The sequence below is a fragment of the Phoca vitulina genome, unplaced genomic scaffold, assembly GCF_004348235.1.
Source record: "Phoca vitulina isolate PV1807 unplaced genomic scaffold, GSC_HSeal_1.0 scaffold65, whole genome shotgun sequence".
NCBI lineage: Eukaryota > Metazoa > Chordata > Mammalia > Carnivora > Phocidae > Phoca > Phoca vitulina.
This window is the reverse complement of record NW_022589768.1, coordinates 4,583,875-4,602,018: the sequence shown is the minus strand read 5'-3', so window position 1 is coordinate 4,602,018 and position 18,144 is coordinate 4,583,875. Positions and strand designations below refer to the sequence as shown.

The following is an 18,144-nucleotide window of genomic DNA, read 5'->3' as shown; positions in this document are numbered from 1 at the left end:
AGCAGGACGAGCAGTAGGCAGAGGGAGAAGGAGAAGCAGACTCCCAGCTGAGCAGGGAGCGTGATGTGGGACTCAATCCCAGGACCCTGGGATCATGACCTGAGCTGAAGGCAGATGCTTAGCCAACTGAACCACCCAGGCACCCCATACAATGTATACTTTAAATGGGCAAATTGTATGGTATGTGAATTTTGTCTCGATTTAAAAAACACATGTATTTGATATTGGGGCTTCCAATCAAGATTGAGTAACAGAGACCACTTGAAACAACTAAAGAACTGGAACAAATATATGAAACAATAGCTCTTAAAATATTGGACATCAGGCAGCAGAAGACAGTGATCCTGGAGAAACAGGAAACAAAGGAAATGAGCCCTATGATTGCTCCACCCCTTAATGCATTGAGAGAGTTTCCAGGCCACAGTGCAGGGAAAGGGAACCAAGGTGGGCCAGCAGATTTCCTGGGTTGAGGATACAGAGCTGGGAAGCCAGGGAAGCCAAGGTGGTAAGAGTTCACAATGCAGAGTATGAGAGAAGACAGTGGCACAGAGAGAAAACTCCAGAAATCCACTGAGGGTCCTCTTTGAGTATGCAACTGAGTTCTGATCAGTGAATGCATATGAGAAAACCATCCCAAAGCCTAGGAAAGACCCACCTGAAAGGATTAGAGGGAACAGTGCCTGGAAGTCACACAGGGCCAGAAATAGTGTTTATTCTCAACAGTCAGAGTGGAAACTTCGTAATTCCACAGGGAATTGTTTAGAGTACTAAAGATCTTGGATCAATAGTAGGGAAAAATTAACCATAGAATAAACCCTGCTCAGGCTCTGCCTAACAAATCTTAAAAACAAAACTTGAAAGAGTCCAACAAAACATCAGTTAACCATGGCACAACTTTAAGTGGGTACATGTACCTGAGGTCTCCAGAGGAGAAAGAGGGAAGAAAAATTTACTTGAAGAAATTGTGTCCAAAATATTCCAATTTGATGAAGATTATAAACCCAAAGAAACTCCATGAACCCCCAGCACAAGAAACAAGAAGAAAACCACACCAAGGCATATCATAATCAAATTGCTTAAAACTGGTAACAAAACAGAAAATTCTAAAAACAGCTAGAGAAGAAAACATGTGCAGAGGACCAAAGATACAGATGACAACCGATTTCCTCTCAAAAACAATACACATGAAAAAGCAATGGAATAGTAAAAACAAAACAAAACAAAACAAAACAAAAATCTGTCAATCTAGAGCTCTTTACCAGTGAAAGAACATCCTTCCAAAAAAGGAGAAATAGGACTCTTTTAGATATACAAAAGCTGAAAGAAGTTTTCAGACATCAAAAGCAAACCTGCACTGTAAGAAATGTTGAAGGAAATTTTTCAAACAGAACGAAACTGAGATCAGAGGGAAATCTAGTGCAGAGCATTGAAATGGCAACTATATGGGTAAATATAACAACTATTTTTATTATTATTTAAATCTCTTTCAAAGGTAATCAACTTATAAAGCAAGAATAATAGTGTATTGTGGAATTTATATTATGTAGAAGTAAGGAGCAAGGTTAGGGAGGGAAGAAATGAAATTATATTGCTATAAGGTTTTTATACTGAATGTGAGTAGTATCATATCACTTAAAGGTAGATTGTGATAAGTTAAAGATGTATATTATAAATGCTAAAGCAACCACTAAAATAACATGACAAGGAGTTATAGCTAACAAGTTAAAAAAGCGAGTGAGAGAGATAAAGGAGAATCATTTTAAAATAATCTGAAAGAAGGCAGAAAAATAGAAAAAGGGGAATGAAGAATAGGTGGGACAAAGAGAAAATAAATAGCAAGATGGTAGATGCAACCCTTCCTCCAAACCAATAATCACATTAAATGTACAGACAAGTATCCCTCATGAATAAAGATGTAAAAATTATTAACAAAATTTTAGAAAACCAAATGCAACAATATATAAAAGGGATTTAATATGTGAATGAATGGGGTTTATCCCAGGAATCCAAAGTTGGTTTAACATTAAAAAATTAATGTCATAGCTCATATTAATAGACTAAAAAGAAAAAAACCCATATGTTTATGTCAATAGACTCAGAGAAAGCATTCGACATAATTCAGCATCCATTCCTGATAAGAATTCTGAGCAAAGTAGGGATAACAAAATAACAAAAATCTACAGCTAACATCATACTTGACTGTGAAAGACTGAATGCTTTTCTACTGAGATCAAGATACAAGAATGTCCCTTCTCATCACTTTTATTCAACATTGTACTGAAGGTTGTAGCTTGTGTGATAAGGTAAGAAAAAGAAATGAAAGACATGTGGATTGAAAAAGAAGTAATGCTGTCTTTATTCACAGACAACATGATTGTGTACATAGAAAATCCTATGGCATCTACCAAAAAGAATTAATAGAACTGATTAGTGAGTTTAACAAGTTGCAGGATACAAGATCAACATGCAAAAAAATATATATTTAAATATACTAACAATAAACAGCAATAACTTAAAATTGTAAATGCCATTTAGAATAGCATGAAACATAAAATACTTAAGGTAAAATCTGACAAAAGATGTGCGAACTTGTACGCTGAAACTTACAAAACACTGCTGAGAGAAATTAGAGAAAACTTAAATAGTGGGACCAGCTTCATGGATCAAAAGACTCAGTATTGTCAACATATCAATTCTCCTCAAATTAATCTATAGATTTTTGTAATATCTCAATCAAAATTATAGCAGACTTTTGGGGTAGAAACTGATAAGATGATTCTAAAATTCATATAGAAATGCAAAGAAGAGGGCACCTGGGTGGCTCAGTTGGTTAAGCGACTGCCTTCGGCTCGGGTCATGATCCTGGAGTCCCTGGATCGAGTCCCGCATAGGGCTCCCTGCTCGGCAGGGAGTTTGCTTCTCCCTCTGACCCTCCCCCCTCTCATGTGCTCTCTCTCTCATTCTCTCTCTCTCAAATAAATAAAGAAAATCTTTAAAAAAAAAAAAAAAAAAGAAATGCAAAGAAGGACCTAGAATAGCCAAAACACTGAAAAAGATGAACAAGTTTGATGAATTTATACTATCTGTCTTTAAGACTTACTGTAAAGCTACAATAATCAAGACAATATGGTATCAGCATTAAAACAGACATATAGATCAATGGCACTGAATAGAGTCCAGAAATAGATCTACATACATATAGCGAATTGACTTTTGACAAGGGTACTTAAAGCAATTCAATGTAGAAATAATCATCTCAACAAATTATGCTAAAGCAACAGTATATTCATAGTCAAAAAGAAGAAGAGAAACGAAATAATAATATAATTCATGCCTCACAGTATATGGAAAATTAACTGAAAATAGATTAAAAATGTAAATTGAAAGCCTAAAACTATAAAACTTCTATAAGAAAATGTAGGAGAAAATCTTTGTGACCTTGAGTTAAGTAAATTTCTTAGATACAAAACCAAAATCACAGTACATTAAAAAACTGGACAAATGGAATTTCATCAGAATTAAGAACTTCTCTTCAAAAGACATGGTTAAGAGAATAAAAAGAGAAGGCATGCTTATGAGAAAAGTTTTGCAAATCACACATTTGACGAAGGACTTGTATCCAGAATATATTAAGCTCTCCTCAAAACTCGATAAGAAAAACAACCCAATTGAAGAATAGGGTCAAGATGTGAGCAGACATTTCATTAAAGAAGAAATGTAAGTGGTAAATAACCACGTGGAAAGATGCTCAACATCATTAGTTATTAGGGAATTGCAAACCACAAAGAGATACTACTGCATGTCTATTAGAATGACTAGAATTTGAAAGATTGACCATATGAAGTGTGGCAAAAATATAGAGAAACTGGAACTCTTACATACTGCTGGTGGGGGGTGTAAAATTGTACAATCACTTTGGAAAACAGTTTGGCAATCGCCTAAAAAGTGAGATCTACCATATGACTCACCCATTCCACTTACTGCAGTATTACCCAAGTAGTATTGACCCAAGAAAAATGAAAGCGTATATCCATACAAAGACTTGCACATGAAAGTTTGAATGTTCCGAGCAGCTTTATCTGTCATAGCCAAACACTGGAAACAACCTAAGTGTGCGTCAGCAGATGAACGGATAAGCCCGATGTGGTGCATCCACCCAATGGGATTCTGCTCAGCAATAAAAAGGAATGAGTTACTGATACATGCAAAAACATGGAGGAATCTCAAAATAGTTACGAGAGAAAGAAATCACATAAAAAAAGGATATGTACGGTATGATCCCATTTATATAAAATCCTAGAAAATGCAAACTAATCTAGTGACAGAGAACAGATCAGTTGCTGCCTGGGGACAAGGGGGGAGGCCAGGAATTACAGAAGGGCATGAAGAACCTTTTGAGGGTGATGGATATGATAAGTTCACAGTCTTAATTGTGGTGATGGTCTCAAAGTGAGTACATACATCAAAACTTATCAAATTGTATGCTTTTTTTTTTTTAAGAGAGAGAGAGCGCGTGTGCAAGTGGGGGGGCATGGCAGAGGGAGAAAGAGAGAGAGCATCTCAAGCAGGCTCCCCGCTGAGTGCAGAGCCCGACACAGGGCTTGATCTCATGACTTTGAGAACATGACTTGAGCTGAAATCAAGAGTCGGACGCTCACTGAGCCACCCAGGCGCCCTTCTTTTAAAAATTTTTTAAAATTGTACATTTCAATGTATTCTATTTATTATATGCTAATTATACCTCTGCAAAGCCGTTAAAAACAAATGACAACAACAAAAACCCAGCCCCAAACATGCTTTGTTTGTTTTTTTATTTTTTATTTTTTATTTTTATTTTTTTATTATTTTAAATATTTTTATATTTATTTGTTATTTCATTTTATTTTATTTTATTTTATTTTAAGTAGTCTCCACACCTAATGTGGGGCTTGAACTCATGACCCTGAGACTAAGAGTTGCATGATCTACAGACTGAGCTAGCCAGGTGCCCCTGCGCTTAAGTTTTTATAAAGTAAGTTAACGTCGGGAGAAATAGCAAGGCAAGTGGCACAGAGACAGGGTGGGAACCGTGCATGTGGACCAGGGGTGTTAGGTGCTTGGAAACAGGGGCAGAAGTAAGCAGTGGACCCTAGACGTGGCCTGCCTGAGCTCTGGTCCTGGGTCTGCCTCTTACCAGCTGGTGGCCGTGCACCGAGCTAGTTAAGAGGATAGACTAGCTGCCCGGATGCCTGGGTTAAAATCTCACATCTGCTACTGTTCAAATGCGGGGCTGTGGGCAAGTCATTTAAACTCACTGTGCCTCAGTTTCTTCACCTGTATAATGGGCAGTGACCATACATCTCTCAGCATCCGGCATAGCTCCTGATATTTAATAGGTGCTCAGTGAACATTAGCTGTTATCAGTAGTTCTGAGGGAGTTGACGACCGGGTCGGGGGCAGATCTCGAGCACCCAGTGCCCAGCCCTCCTGGACAAGCCAAGCCCAGCCCCAGGGAGGAAAGCGTGGCTGTGAAGCTTGCTTCCAGGCCTCGATCTCAGGCGCTTGGCTCACCTGCCCAGACTGACATTATTGCTTCTGGACAGCTGAGCCCACGGTGCCAGCAGCTGCGTCCTGGGCCGCACAGGCCCCACCTCCCCCGGCCTGGTCAGAGGCTGGGCTGAGCATCACTGCAGCTGTGGGAGTCCTGCCCCCTGATGGAGCCGCGTGCCCGGCACCGTGCGAAGCTCAGTACATGCATTCTCCTCTTTAGTCCTCTCAGCAGCCTGGAGACATGAGGGTCTTTGGCTTCATTTCCCCAATGAGGGCGCTAGCCTCAGAGAGGCTGGGCGGTCTGTGTGAGGTCACAGGTCTCTCTCTCCTCTCACTGGCCCTGAGCACCGTTTCCCTGGGGCCCTGGCGGTGGAGGGGGGGGGTTGGAGGGGGCGGGGAGATACTGAGAGTGGTAGCTTTCTGCCTCTCCCCTGCAGGGGTCTGGCCCTTGCTGCTTTCCTGGGCTTGGTCTTGTGGCTGGTTCTGGACACCTCCCAGCGGCCTGAGCAGCTAGTGTCCTTTGCAGGAATCTGCGTGTTCATCAGCCTCCTCTTTGCCTGCTCAAAGCATCACCGCGCAGTGAGTGCTTAGTGGTCAGGTCCGGGCTGGGCCGCAGCCCCTTCTCTCCCTGCCTCCTTGGACCTTGCAGCCACCCCCTGAAGCCAAGACCCCTCCCCGTTTCACAGTGTGGCCAACGTCCCCCTACAGCCCCCGGCTAAGCCTCACAGAGATCCTCATGCACCCCTGAGTTTGGGGATCACTGCCAAGAAATCATTAAATGCTGAGAGAGAGCAGCAACCCTCCTCTGGGGGTGTGGGCATTGAGGGAGTGGGTCAGGGCAGCTGGGAGCCCTGCCCTTGGAGGAGGGGTGGGGGGAGGTCCGGGCAGACACCCCCACTCCAGCTCTGCCCACCCAGTGATGACCAGGACCGAGTACCGTGGCAGGCTGGAGGCTGCTCGTGTCTTGCATGGGTCCCTAGACCTTTCCCCACCCTGCCCACTTCCCCAGGCCCGTGGCTGCTAAGAGTGTGACCTGTTCTGACTCCAGTGGAGGTGACCATTGGCAACGGGCCCAGAGTTCTGGCTGGGTCCAGTCTCCGTCCTACAGACAGACCCAAACTCCCACAGCCCATCAGTAGCATCATGCTCTCTGGCCTTACCCTCTGCTCTTCCTCTGCGGATCCCCCCAAGGAGCTGAGCTCACCAGGACCTTTCTTTTGAGTGGCAGGTGTCCTGGAGGGCTGTGTCCTGGGGCCTTGGCCTACAGTTTGCACTTGGACTCTTCGTCATCAGAACAGAACCAGGATTTATTGCATTCCAGTGGATGGGCAACCAGATCCAGGTGCGTACGTGGGGCCCAGCAGCCCATGGCGTCTTGAGCTGCCAGGAAATGGAGCCACTCTGTCGGGGGAAGGTGGGTGGTGAGGCCGTAGGGAGGGATTGGGACCAGGATGGTGGGTGTGCCCTGGGTCCTGGATCACATGAGCAGCCGGGGCTGGGCAGTTCAGCTGCTGCTTCCCTCAGGCCTGGGGCCACCTGCCCAGACGGAGCCATCCATTCAGAGGCTGGTCTGATGTGGGAGGGAATCTCAGGACAGGGAGTTTCTTAGGGAACCCGGGCACAAGGCCGGTGGCCTTCAGCAGTCATGAGGGATGTGGACCTTGTAATAGTTAAAAGTGCTAAAAAAAAAAAAAAATTCCAAATGATTTACTTTGTGTACGTGTGTGCGTACAAATGATGTTCAGTTTACTGAAGTCATATTTTTAAATTCCATTGTTTGTTGTAGTAAATACACATACCACAAAATTTACCATTTTCATCATCTTTAAGTGTCATGAAGCTCGTTCACATTGTTGTGCAACCATCATGAGTTACTTTTTAAAGTATAAATTATCAGGGGCGCATGGCTAATCCTCTCCACACCCCAGTCTCGCCAGCTCGGATTTCCATGTGCTGGTCCCCATTGTCATTTTATAGATGAGACTACTGAGGTCTGGACGAGAGAAGTGACTTGTCCCTGAAGTCACAATGCAAGGTCAGGACCTAAAACCAGCTCTGTAGAAGGGTGGCCGCAAGGCCAGCAAGGCCACCAGCCTGGGGTGGGGACAGGATGGCGCTGTGAGGGGAGTAAGCAGGTGCACAAGGCACCACCCAGAAGAGCCTTCACACACGTCTGGCTCACCATCGTCCTTGCTTTCACAAAGCACACTGCCAGGTACGGCCCCCGGGGGGCCTGGGAGGCCCGCTGTCTCTCCCCCTGGGCTGCCGGACAGGCCTGTGGCCAGCAAGGTCCCTCCGGCTCACCCAGCCCCAGGCTCCTGGCCACCATTTCTCCCTCCTTGCTTCCTGGCCTCCCTCCAGGCTTTTGCTTTGTTTTATGTTTTGCTTTCAGATCTTCCTGAGCTACACGGATGCCGGCTCCAGCTTTGTGTTTGGGGAGGCGATGGTCAAGGGTGTCTTTGCCTTTCAGGTCAGCTCAACTCTTGGCCCACGAGGCCTTTAGCCGGGGCTGCCCGGCGCCCCCAAGCTAGTGGGGAGTCTGGGTGAGCAGCTGGGCCAGGCTCAGGTGGAGGGGAGGGCTCTTGCGGGTGGAGCCGCATCCTGGACCTCAGGAAGCGTAAGCGCCAGGGTGTCGAGTGGGGCCCCCATAATGTGTTCACTTGCTGGTATGTTTTCCGTGTGTTTTGTAAAATTTGCAAAGTTTTCCTTAAAAATGAACCCCCAGTTGCTGGAATTGTGTGAGGCTGAGGACAAGAAGTGAGGGTAGGGGCAGGGGGCTGGCACCTGCTTTCGCCTTAGCCCCCACCATGCTGCAGGGACCCGAGGCCTGTGAAGGACACTTTCCAGGAACCCGTAGTCACAAACGACCCTCTCGACCCTCTCGGGCTGCTTCTACTTCAAGGCCCTCACAGGCCACCTCTGCAGGAAGCTGGCCCTGATTATCCAGCTGCAAGCTAGGCCTCCCTCCTCTGGACTCTCCCGGACCTACAGCCCCTCCCTCCCTCTCTCCTTCCCTCCTTCCAGCGGTTTATCGTGTGCCTGTTCCAGTGCAAAGTACTACAGAGGAAACTGACCGAAAGACTCCAGGATCTTGTTGTGTGTGGCAGAGCCCTGACCCTGACCCTGACCCTGACCCTGACCCCGACCCTGACTTGACACGGGGCAGCCTGTGTTGAGTTTGCAGGTGCGGCCGCTCCCCTATTCTGCGTGGAAATGTGCTTGTATTTCTTCTTTCTCCCATTGACTGCCTGAGCACCCACGTGCCTCTCCTTCCGTAAGACCTCTGCCCGCCTCACACCCGCGCTGTCTAAAGACCCTGAAGCCCCCTCCAGGCTTAAGCTCCACTTGCAATGCCAGCAGAGAGAGAGAGAGAGAGAGAGAGAGAGACTCTGCCATTGTTCCCATGGCTCCATGGACGGGATCCCATGCTGCCTAGGCGAGCATGCCCCAGACCACTGTCACCGTGGGGCTGCTGTGCGGGATCCCACGTGTAGGTTCGGGAGGTTTCTGCTTTCTATTACTCTGGCCATTGTTTCTAGAGCCTCCCACCCTGCAGTGGGTGTTGGGCTCCGGAGGCTTCCAGCCTGAGCCATGGGCTCAGCTCTGCACTGCTGGGCTGATGTTGAGCCCGGTGGTGAGTCTGGACGTCTCCAGGTCCGCTTCCCCTGCCATTGACTCGTGGTGAGGTCACCTTGTGTCACAGCATCTGTGTGTGCCACCAGCTCTCAGGGAAATGTCCCCTTTAGCCAAGGCATTCGAATAATGTCAGTGCTCGGAGAAAAGAGGGAGGGGACCCGGTTCCTGTCCTCTCAGGAGTCTTGTGTGCCCTGGGATGGGCTGATCCATCACGTTCCTCAGAGACCAGTTCTGTGTAGAGAGGGGAGGTGGGGGGGCAGCCTCTGTCGGTGCCCCCCAAAGGTCCCCGAACACCATTCCTGTAGGGCAAGGGGGGGCTGCTCCCTTCACACTTGCATTTCCAAGCAGGGGCCACCCAGGGTTCCAGGGCGAGCCTGGCTGACTTCCTGTGTTCACCGGACAGAGAGACAACAGCCTGCATCCTCTTACTCTTTAAAAGACAAACACTCTACAGCTCAGCCTCCCCAGGAAGCCAGGTTCAAGTGCAGTTGGCACAGCCGGAAGTGCCCGGGGAGTCCGTTTAGGGAGGGATTGCTTCAACTAGGGACAGGGAGGATAACACCCCCCGGAGGTGGTGTTTGATGTGCAGGACAAGAAAGATTTGGAGGCGCAGAGAGGCAAGAAGAGGAAGTTCATGGGATAAGCAAGGAGGTGAGAGGTGCAGGCGTGTCTCAAGTACAGGGCGGAGTTCCCTCTGCTGACACGAGAGCTATTGGTAGGAAAGTGTGGGCTAGGGCACAACCCAGACGTGTGGTGGGGCTGTACCTGGAAGGGTCCTAAATGCCATGTGGAGGCACCTGGGTTCTGTCCCCAGGAAATGGGAGCTCTTGAACATTTTTGAGCAGGGAGGGACTTTTTTGGAGCTTTGGGACAGTTACCATGTCAATAGTGGGTAGGAAGAGTTGTAGCCAGGATGCTTGGAATAGAGGACCAGAGGAGGCTGCCTCATCCCCACGTGGTGACCTGGGGCCACCGGACTCCGTGGTGCAGGAGAGAGATCACCTCGGGGAACAGAGGCTGAGGGGGCCTGCGGGAAGCACATCACTTAGCTCCACGTGTTGTAGCCGTGTTTGCATTTAGCTGTTGGAGGGCAAGGCCTGGGTCTTACCCATCCTTGTGTCCCTTGACTGACCCTGAGCCCTACAAAGCCCCTCCCGGTGCCTGGACGCTGCTCTTTGCTGAGCAAATGGTGGTTCTCTGGTGCCTGCACGTGAGACGTCCCTCCGTGCCTGCTGGGAAGTCTGGCTCTGCGAGCCACAGCTGTGGGTTGGGCTCCTCTCCCTGGCCGGGCTGCCATTCCCATGACTGTGTGGTCCTGAGCAGCTCTCCCTTTGGCCCAAGACCAGGGCTAAGCTCTTTTTTCTCCAAACCTCCCCAGCAGAGCCCAGAGCTTCCTGACCCTCTGGAGCTAAGAGCTACACACGGGCTTTGCTGCAAGCTCCAGGGCCACCAGAAACCCTTTTGTCCCCCTCTAGACCCAAGACCTTGGTGGAACAGAGAAGAAAAGCACAGGGAGAAGGAAATCATAATAACAGCCCCTAGGTGTGGAGCCAGAACCACGTGCCAGGCACACACTTTGCCCTCCTAGCCACCCGTGGGGGGACTGCTATCGTTATCCTCTTTTTCACAGATGAGGATACTGAGGTTCAGAGTGGTTGTGACTTGCAAAAAGTCACAAAGCTAGTGACTGCTGGGATCAAGATTGGAACCCAGATCCAAAGCTCTTGCTTATTAGCTTCTCTGCCTTGATATCAAAGCACTTTCCTTGGTCGGCAGTGGTGACAAAGGGGTCCAGATCTTAGATGTTTGTTTTTCCCTTGGTTTGGAAGAAAAGAGTATTCTTTTTTTTTTTTTTTTTTTTTTAAGATTTTATTTATTTACAAGAGACAGAGAGAGAGAGAGAGGCAGGAAGCAGAGGGAGAAGCAGGCTCCCTGTGGAGCAGGGACCCCAATGGGGGACTCGATCCCAAGACCCTGAGATCATGACCTGAGCCGAAGGCATACGCCTAACCGACTGAGCCACCCAGGCTCCCAGAAAAGAGTATTCTTGAGGACTATTTGGTTGCAAGTGACAAAGACCCATTTAAAACTTGCTTTAAAGAGAGGAGGGACGGAGGGCTGTTTCTTGCCTCACACACTGGAAGGTGAGGTAGAGCAGGTGCAGGCTGGACCCGGGGCAGTCAGGTTCATGGCCCTGAGCCCCACCTTTCTGCTTCTGCCAGGGCATCAGCTTCGCTCCTGCATACCAGATCTTCCCCTGACCCCCAGCAACATCAGGTGCTCATTCTTACAGCATGTGCCCCCAAACGAGGGAAACTCTTCTCTGCCAGCCCGAGGTAGAAAATCCTGGGGCAGTCCTCAGATTGCCCTGCCTCGGGTCACGTGACCGATCCTGGACCGATCGCTAAGCCCGGGACAGGATTACTACAATTGCCGCAACTGGGGTCTTGTGCTCCCGCCCAAAGCCAGGGAGTCGGGTGCTCTGACTGAGTGGATGCCACCCTGAGAAGCTCGTCACTGCAAGGAGCAGGGCCCAGGAGAGGTGGTACCATCCCTCCACGACAGAAAACAAGGCAGGCAGCTCCCCGTGGGACCTGTGATCAGCTGCACTTTCAGGGTGTCCTTGTGTTCCGAGGGAGTGTTTGTGGTCTGTGGTCTAGCGCAGGAGCAGGGCCCAGGTGAGAGCTAGCATACCTGCCTGGGAGGAGCAGCGGTGGCATTGACCCTTTGATCTACGGTCCCTCTCGGCCGTAACGTGGGGACACATTTGGGAGTCTAGGCTGGACTTCCTGACCAGGGTGCTTAGTTCCTGACTTGTCGGTGGTAAGTGACAGAAACACACCTCAAATGGACTTGAGCCAAAAAAAGAAACAAAGCAGAACTAAAAAATCAAGATTGATTTCTATAACTGAAGAAATCCAGGGCCTCGGATCCTACTGGATCCAGATACTGAGCATCACCTGGGATCCACCTGGCCTATGTCCTGGTTCTGTGTTCTTGGCGTTGGCTTTAGACTTAGTCTCAGGTAGGCTCCCTTGAGGTGGTGGCAAAGAGATACCGGGCTTACATCCAACCAACTTAGCAACCTTACTTAGCAGGGACAGAGAAAGAGAGAGAGCATGCCTGATTTCCACTAGCTCTAGCAGGAAACCCAGGAGTGGGCCCTTCTTGGCCTGGCTTGGAGTATATGTCATCTCCAGATTATAGCCAGGGAGGGTAAATGACTTGGATCCATTAAACCTGGAGCCCATCGAGTGAGAGTGGAGGAGGGGGTGGTTCCCAAAGGAAAATAAAACTTTGTCACCAAAAGCAGCAGGGGAAGGGGCACAGGGCTGGCCAAGCAGCCTCTGTCCACTGATATCCCATACTGCTTCTCTCCCAGTCTAGCCCTGAAACGATCACCTGGCTTGCTGCTGTGTCCATCCTCTTGCCAGTGTTAGCTGTGTGTCCTCCCATCTTTTCTCCCTTTCCGGAAGAACACTCACGCACCTGCTACTTGCCCCTCTCCCCCAATCACCCTGTACAACCGTGGCTGCATAGATGGTTGGGCTGGAAGGGAACTCGTTGATCTTTGCGTCCCCCCCTTTAATATTACAGATGGCCAAACCACACCCCAGAGAGGAGCGGTGACCTGGGCGCAGTCACCCAGTGAGTTAGGGCGGAGCCAGGGCTGGAGCGGGGTGATTGGACTACCAGCCAAGTGGTGTTTTCTTCTCGTACTATAAGTTGAACTCAGTGACATCACGTCTCCCTTCCAAATACAAAGAGCAACATTCATGCTGATAATGTTAAATTTAAAACATGTTAAATGGTTGCTAAAGACTTGGAGTTTGGATGTTCAGCCAAGAGAGAAAAAACAAGGGAGGTGGGTTTATCATTAGCCAGACTCAGCGTTTCCCAGTCAAACACTAACCGTTTCTTGGCCCCTGAGAGGCCCTGTCCTCTGGCCAAACTCGTGCTTAGTCGATTAGCTGGTGGCCTCCTTCACTAAGACAGACCAGATCAGGGAGGATTTAAATATCCCATGGCCATGGAATTCCCTTCTTCACAAGATTCATTAATCACGAAATTTCACTCACCCACCCCACCCCCTCCCTGCATCGCGCACACACTCACACATGCACACAAACACGCACACACTCACACATGCACACAAACACGCGCACACACACACACAAGCACAAGCCCTTGCTAAGCTTGGGGCTGGTCCTCAAGGTGGGAGTGGTTTTGTTGGTGCTGAGTCGAACGGAAGACTTAGGAGCTTTCTTTGCCTTCTTTCCATGGATCATGTGGCCGTGGTCCAAGGCCTTTGGCTCCTGATGGCCTGGGGAAGTCTTCTCTGAGCTCACTCAGATGTTCAGAATCCAAGCTGCTTCCTGCTGGGCCACGGTCCAGCTCATCACTTCTCCAGGAAGCTGAGTCTCTGCCCGGGGCTTCTGGGTCCCTCCACCTCCCCTGGCCTAGAGTCCAGCACCGTCGACGTGGCAGCCACCTCTTGGCTGTATCATCTTGATTAGTCATTCCACCTTGGCTCCATCTCTCTTCTGGTAATTTCCCACCCACACAGTGGCCTCCCCCGAGGCTCCTGCATCCTTCCTGGGTCTGGCTGACCCGGTCGAGCATGCTTACTTGTTCCTTCGCTGTGGCTCCCGCCTCTGGAACATTCACCCACATACTGAGCTCAGCAGTGCTGCTCAGATGTTCCCCCTAAGGAACAGTGAGGGGAAAGAAAGTGTTTTCATCTCCCAAGGTTTTGGGGTATCTGCCTGATGCAGCTTTGGCCATCCCCAATGGTCGACAGTGCGACATTTGGCCAAAAATAAAATCAAATAAGGAAAGGGCCAAAAGGCACTGTGATTGATTTAATCAAGGTAATCAAGGGGTCCCTGGTAACCTGGTAACCTCAGTGAGCATGATTTTCAGGGGAAGGAGTGGGAAGTAAGTGGAAACTGGGGTGGGGTGCTAGAAGGAAGGAGGTGGGCGATTGGATTGGGAGAGATCTTGTGAGAATCTGGTGTCTACATAGGTCTCTGAAGGAGACTTTGACAGGCTGTTGGGCATGAGGGAGCAGAGTGTTGAGGTCATTCCGGGCAAGGGGCGGCAGGAGCAGGAAATCAGGAGGCATGTCCACTTTGTGTGGCCATGGAGTAAGCCTCTGCCTTTCTGTAAGCATAGTGAACCCCCCCACACCCGGAAGGATTGTCCAGCTTTGCGTTGTTGTGTGTGTGGTTGGTTTCTTGTTTCTTCCTTTTTTTTCTTTTATTTTTCTTTATATGTTCTTTATATGTTCTCTTGTTTCTTCCTTTTTTTTCTTTTATTTTTATTGAAGTGTAACTGACATAACATCCTATTAGTTTCAGGTATATATCATGGTGCTTTGATATTTTTAGACATTATGAAGTGATCCCCATAATAAGTCATCTTGTAAGTCATCTGTCAATGTACAAAGTTATTATAATACTATCAACTGTATTCCCTATGCTGAACATTGCATCCCTGTGACTTATCTACTTTTTAAAATTTTTAAAACTTGTATTTGTTTATTTTAAGCAGGCTCCACGCCCAGTGCGGAGCCCAGCGTGGGGCTCCATCTCACAAACCTGAGATCATGAACTGAGATCAAGAGTCAGACACTTAACCAATTGAGCCACCCAGGCGCCCCTCTTGTTTTTTTTGATAATAGCCAATCTGACTAGTGTGAAGTGATCTGTCATTGTGGTTTTGATTTACATTTTCCTGATGATGAGTGATGTTGAGCATCTTTTCATGTGTCTGATGGCCATCTGTATGTCTTCTTTGGGAAAATGTCTATTCAGGTCCTCTGCCCATTTTTAAATTGAGCTTTTTGGGGGGGCATTAAGTTAATTATGTAAGTTTTTTATATATTTTTGATGTTAACACCTTATCAGATATATGGTTAGCAAATATCTTCTCCCATTCCGTAGGTTGCCTCTCTGTTTTGTTGTTGGTTTCCTTCATTGTGCAGAAGCTTTTTAATTGGATGTAATCACATTTGTTTATTTTAGCTTTTCTTGCCCTTGCCTGAGGGTCCTGGCCCAAAAAACATCACTAAGGCCCATGTCAGAGAGCTCACTGCCTATGTTTTCTCCTAGATGTTTATGGTTTCAGGTCTTGCATTCAAGTCTTTAATCCATTTGAATTTATTTTTGTGTCTGGTGTAAGAAAGTGGTCCAGTTTCATTCTTCTGCATGTAGCTGTCCAGTTTTCCCAGCGCCATTTATTGAAGACATTGTCTTTTTCCCATTGGATATTTTTGCCTCCTTGTTGTAGGTTAACTGACCATATAAACATAGATTTATTTCTGGCCTCTCTATTCCATTCCACTGATCTATGTGTCCGTTTTCGTGCCAGTACCATACTGTTCTGATTACTATAAGCTTGTAGTGTAGTTTGAAAGAAGGGAGCATGCTACCTGCAGCTCTGTTCTTTCTCAAGACTGCTTTGGCTGTTCAGGGTCTTTGGTGGTTCTACACAAGTTTTAGAATTATTTGTTCCGGTTCCATGAAAAATGCCACTGATATTTTGATAGAGATTGTATAGGATTTGTGGATAATTTTGGGTCGTATGGACATTTTAACAATATTAATTCTTCCAACCCATGTGCATGGGATATCTTTGCATTTATTCGTGTCATCTTTAATTTCTTCCACCAGTGTCTTTTTTTTTAAGATTTATTTATTAGCGAGAGAGAGTGAGTGAGCACGAATGGCGGGGGAGGGGCAGCAGGAGAGGGAGAAGCAGACTCCCCACTGAGCAGGGAGCCTGACTCTGGACTCGGTCTCAGGACCCTGGGATCTGAGCCAAAGGTAGACGCTTAACCGACTGAACCGCCAGGCGCCCCATTTCACCAGTGTCTTATAATTTTCAGAGTACAGGTCTTTCACCTCCTTGGTATTTATTCATAGATATTTTATTCTTTTTGATACAATTGTAAATGGGATTTTTTTTTCTTAATTTCTCTTTCTGATAGCTCATTATTAGTGTATAGAAACACAACTGATTTGTGTATGTTAATTTTATATCCTGCAACTTTACTGATTCATTTATTAGTTCTAGTAATTGTTTGGTGGAGTCTTTAGGGATTTTTTAAATATATAGTATCATTTTATTTGCACATAGTGACAGTTTTACTTCTTCCTTTCCAATTTGGGTACCTTTTATTTCTTTTTTCTTGACTAATTGCTCTGGCTAGGACTTCTATGTCAAATAGAAGTGGTGAGAGTGGACATCCTTGTCTTGTTCCTGATCTTAGAGGAAAAGCTCTCATCCTTTCACCACTGAGTATGGTGTTAGCTGTGGGTTTGTCATATATGGCCTTTATTAGGTTGAGGTATATTCCTTCTACATCGACGTTGCTGAGAGTTTTTATCATGAATGGATGTTGAATTTTGTCAATTGCTTTTTCTGCGTCTGTTGAGATGATCATGTATTTTTATCCTTTGTTTTGTTAATGTGGTGTATCACGTTGATTGACTTGCAGATGTTGAAGCGTCCCTGCATCCCTAGAATAAATCCCAAATGATGATGGTGTATGATCCTTTTAATGTACTGTTGACCGACTTTGGATTTTGTGGTTTGGGATTTTTGTGGGGTTTTGTGGGGCTGGCGACAGGGCCCTGTCTGCAGTGCTTAGGACTTTGGGGCTGGGGGTGTGGGGGTTCATCATCAGGAAGTCATCAAAAGCTGACTCAGCTTCCTCCACGAAGAGGAAGCATCGGGGCCATGTCCTCAGTGGGTTTAGTCCCGCCTTCAGAGCCTGCTTCCCGGTAAAAAGTTGACATTTGCTCGGAGCATATGGTCTACACTCTAGAACAGTGGTTCTCACACTGTGGCATCCAGACCAGCGGCACCAGCAGCATCTGGCAATGCTCAGGCCCAAATCCTCAGGCCCCCCCCAGACCTACAGAATCTGAAACTCTGGGGGTGGGGCTCAACATTGGCATTTCTAGCAAATTCTCAGGTGATACTCCTGGTGCAGGGACCGTACTTTGAGAACCACTGGCCTAGACAAGCTAGAAGTCCCCTCCGCCTTCAGGGATGGCTCAGCATTGGCACTGGAGAGACCAGCTGGCAATGGTCAGGACTTACAAGAAGCTCTGTCTCTGGGAGGAGATGAATGCTTCTCCTGAGACAGAGAAATGAGGCGCCAGGGCAAACCTCCTCAGGGTCACGGCAGGGCCTTGGCAACCTGCGTGGAGTGACCAGGAAGGGCTCTGTCTTTTTGCAGGTGGGTGACCCTGGGCAGGTACCCCACATCTCACACTCTCAGCGTGCCCATTGGGGAAGTGGCTTTACGTCTGCCTCAGTTGGTTTGAGGATCGAGGAGTCACCACACACTGGCATAGGTAGGGCTGCGTATAGACACATAGTAGGGCTGCATGTACGCCCCTCTCCCTGACCACGGCAACACCGGCTTCCGCTGCCTGCCCCATCTCCTGCCACCTCACACACGATATAGGCCCCAAAGTTGTTCCCAGGCTGGGAGATCACGTGGGCCTCAGGGACCTTATTTAGTATGAAATGTCCCACATGAGAAATGAGGAGGTCACCTCTCTTCTCTTGCATTTATCTCCCCTCCCAAGACCATCACCATTTAATGCAAAACACAGCCTCCCTTCCACCCAAAACCCACGTCGGCCGGGTAGAAAATGTCTCTCGCTTGCTGCCTGGAGAAAGTCCCAAATCTGCAGCCAGGTCCTGCCGGCCCCGGGCTCTCTCCGCCCTGGCGTGGGGGCCCCGTGTGCAGCCCTGCCAGGCCGCTGCCGCTGGGCAGTCCCTCTCATGATAAATTGGACCAGCAGTCTAGACAGTACGTGATTGTGTCTGTCTCACCGCGAGGGGGGGCAGATGACGTCAGCGGCCCCGTGCTGGGGGCGTGCCCGGCACCAGGCAGCCAGGGCCAGTCACGAGTCTCGGGGCAGGAGGAGGGCTCCTCCACCCACAGCCGACGTTCCCTGT

At 48.0% G+C, this 18,144-nt stretch overlaps 1 protein-coding gene across 2 annotated transcripts in view; it reads left to right on the top strand.

Annotated features, from left to right (window-relative positions):
• SLC28A1 (solute carrier family 28 member 1) overlaps positions 1 to 18,144 on the top strand; it is a 49,986-nt gene that overhangs the window by 11,838 nt on the left and 20,004 nt on the right. For both annotated transcript variants that reach the window (XM_032392021.1, XM_032392022.1), the window contains 3 exons: positions 5,967 to 6,108; positions 6,758 to 6,871; positions 7,922 to 7,999. In XM_032392021.1, the coding sequence (XP_032247912.1) occupies positions 5,967 to 6,108; positions 6,758 to 6,871; positions 7,922 to 7,999 (334 nt within the window). The remainder of the gene's footprint in view (positions 1 to 5,966; positions 6,109 to 6,757; positions 6,872 to 7,921; positions 8,000 to 18,144) is intronic.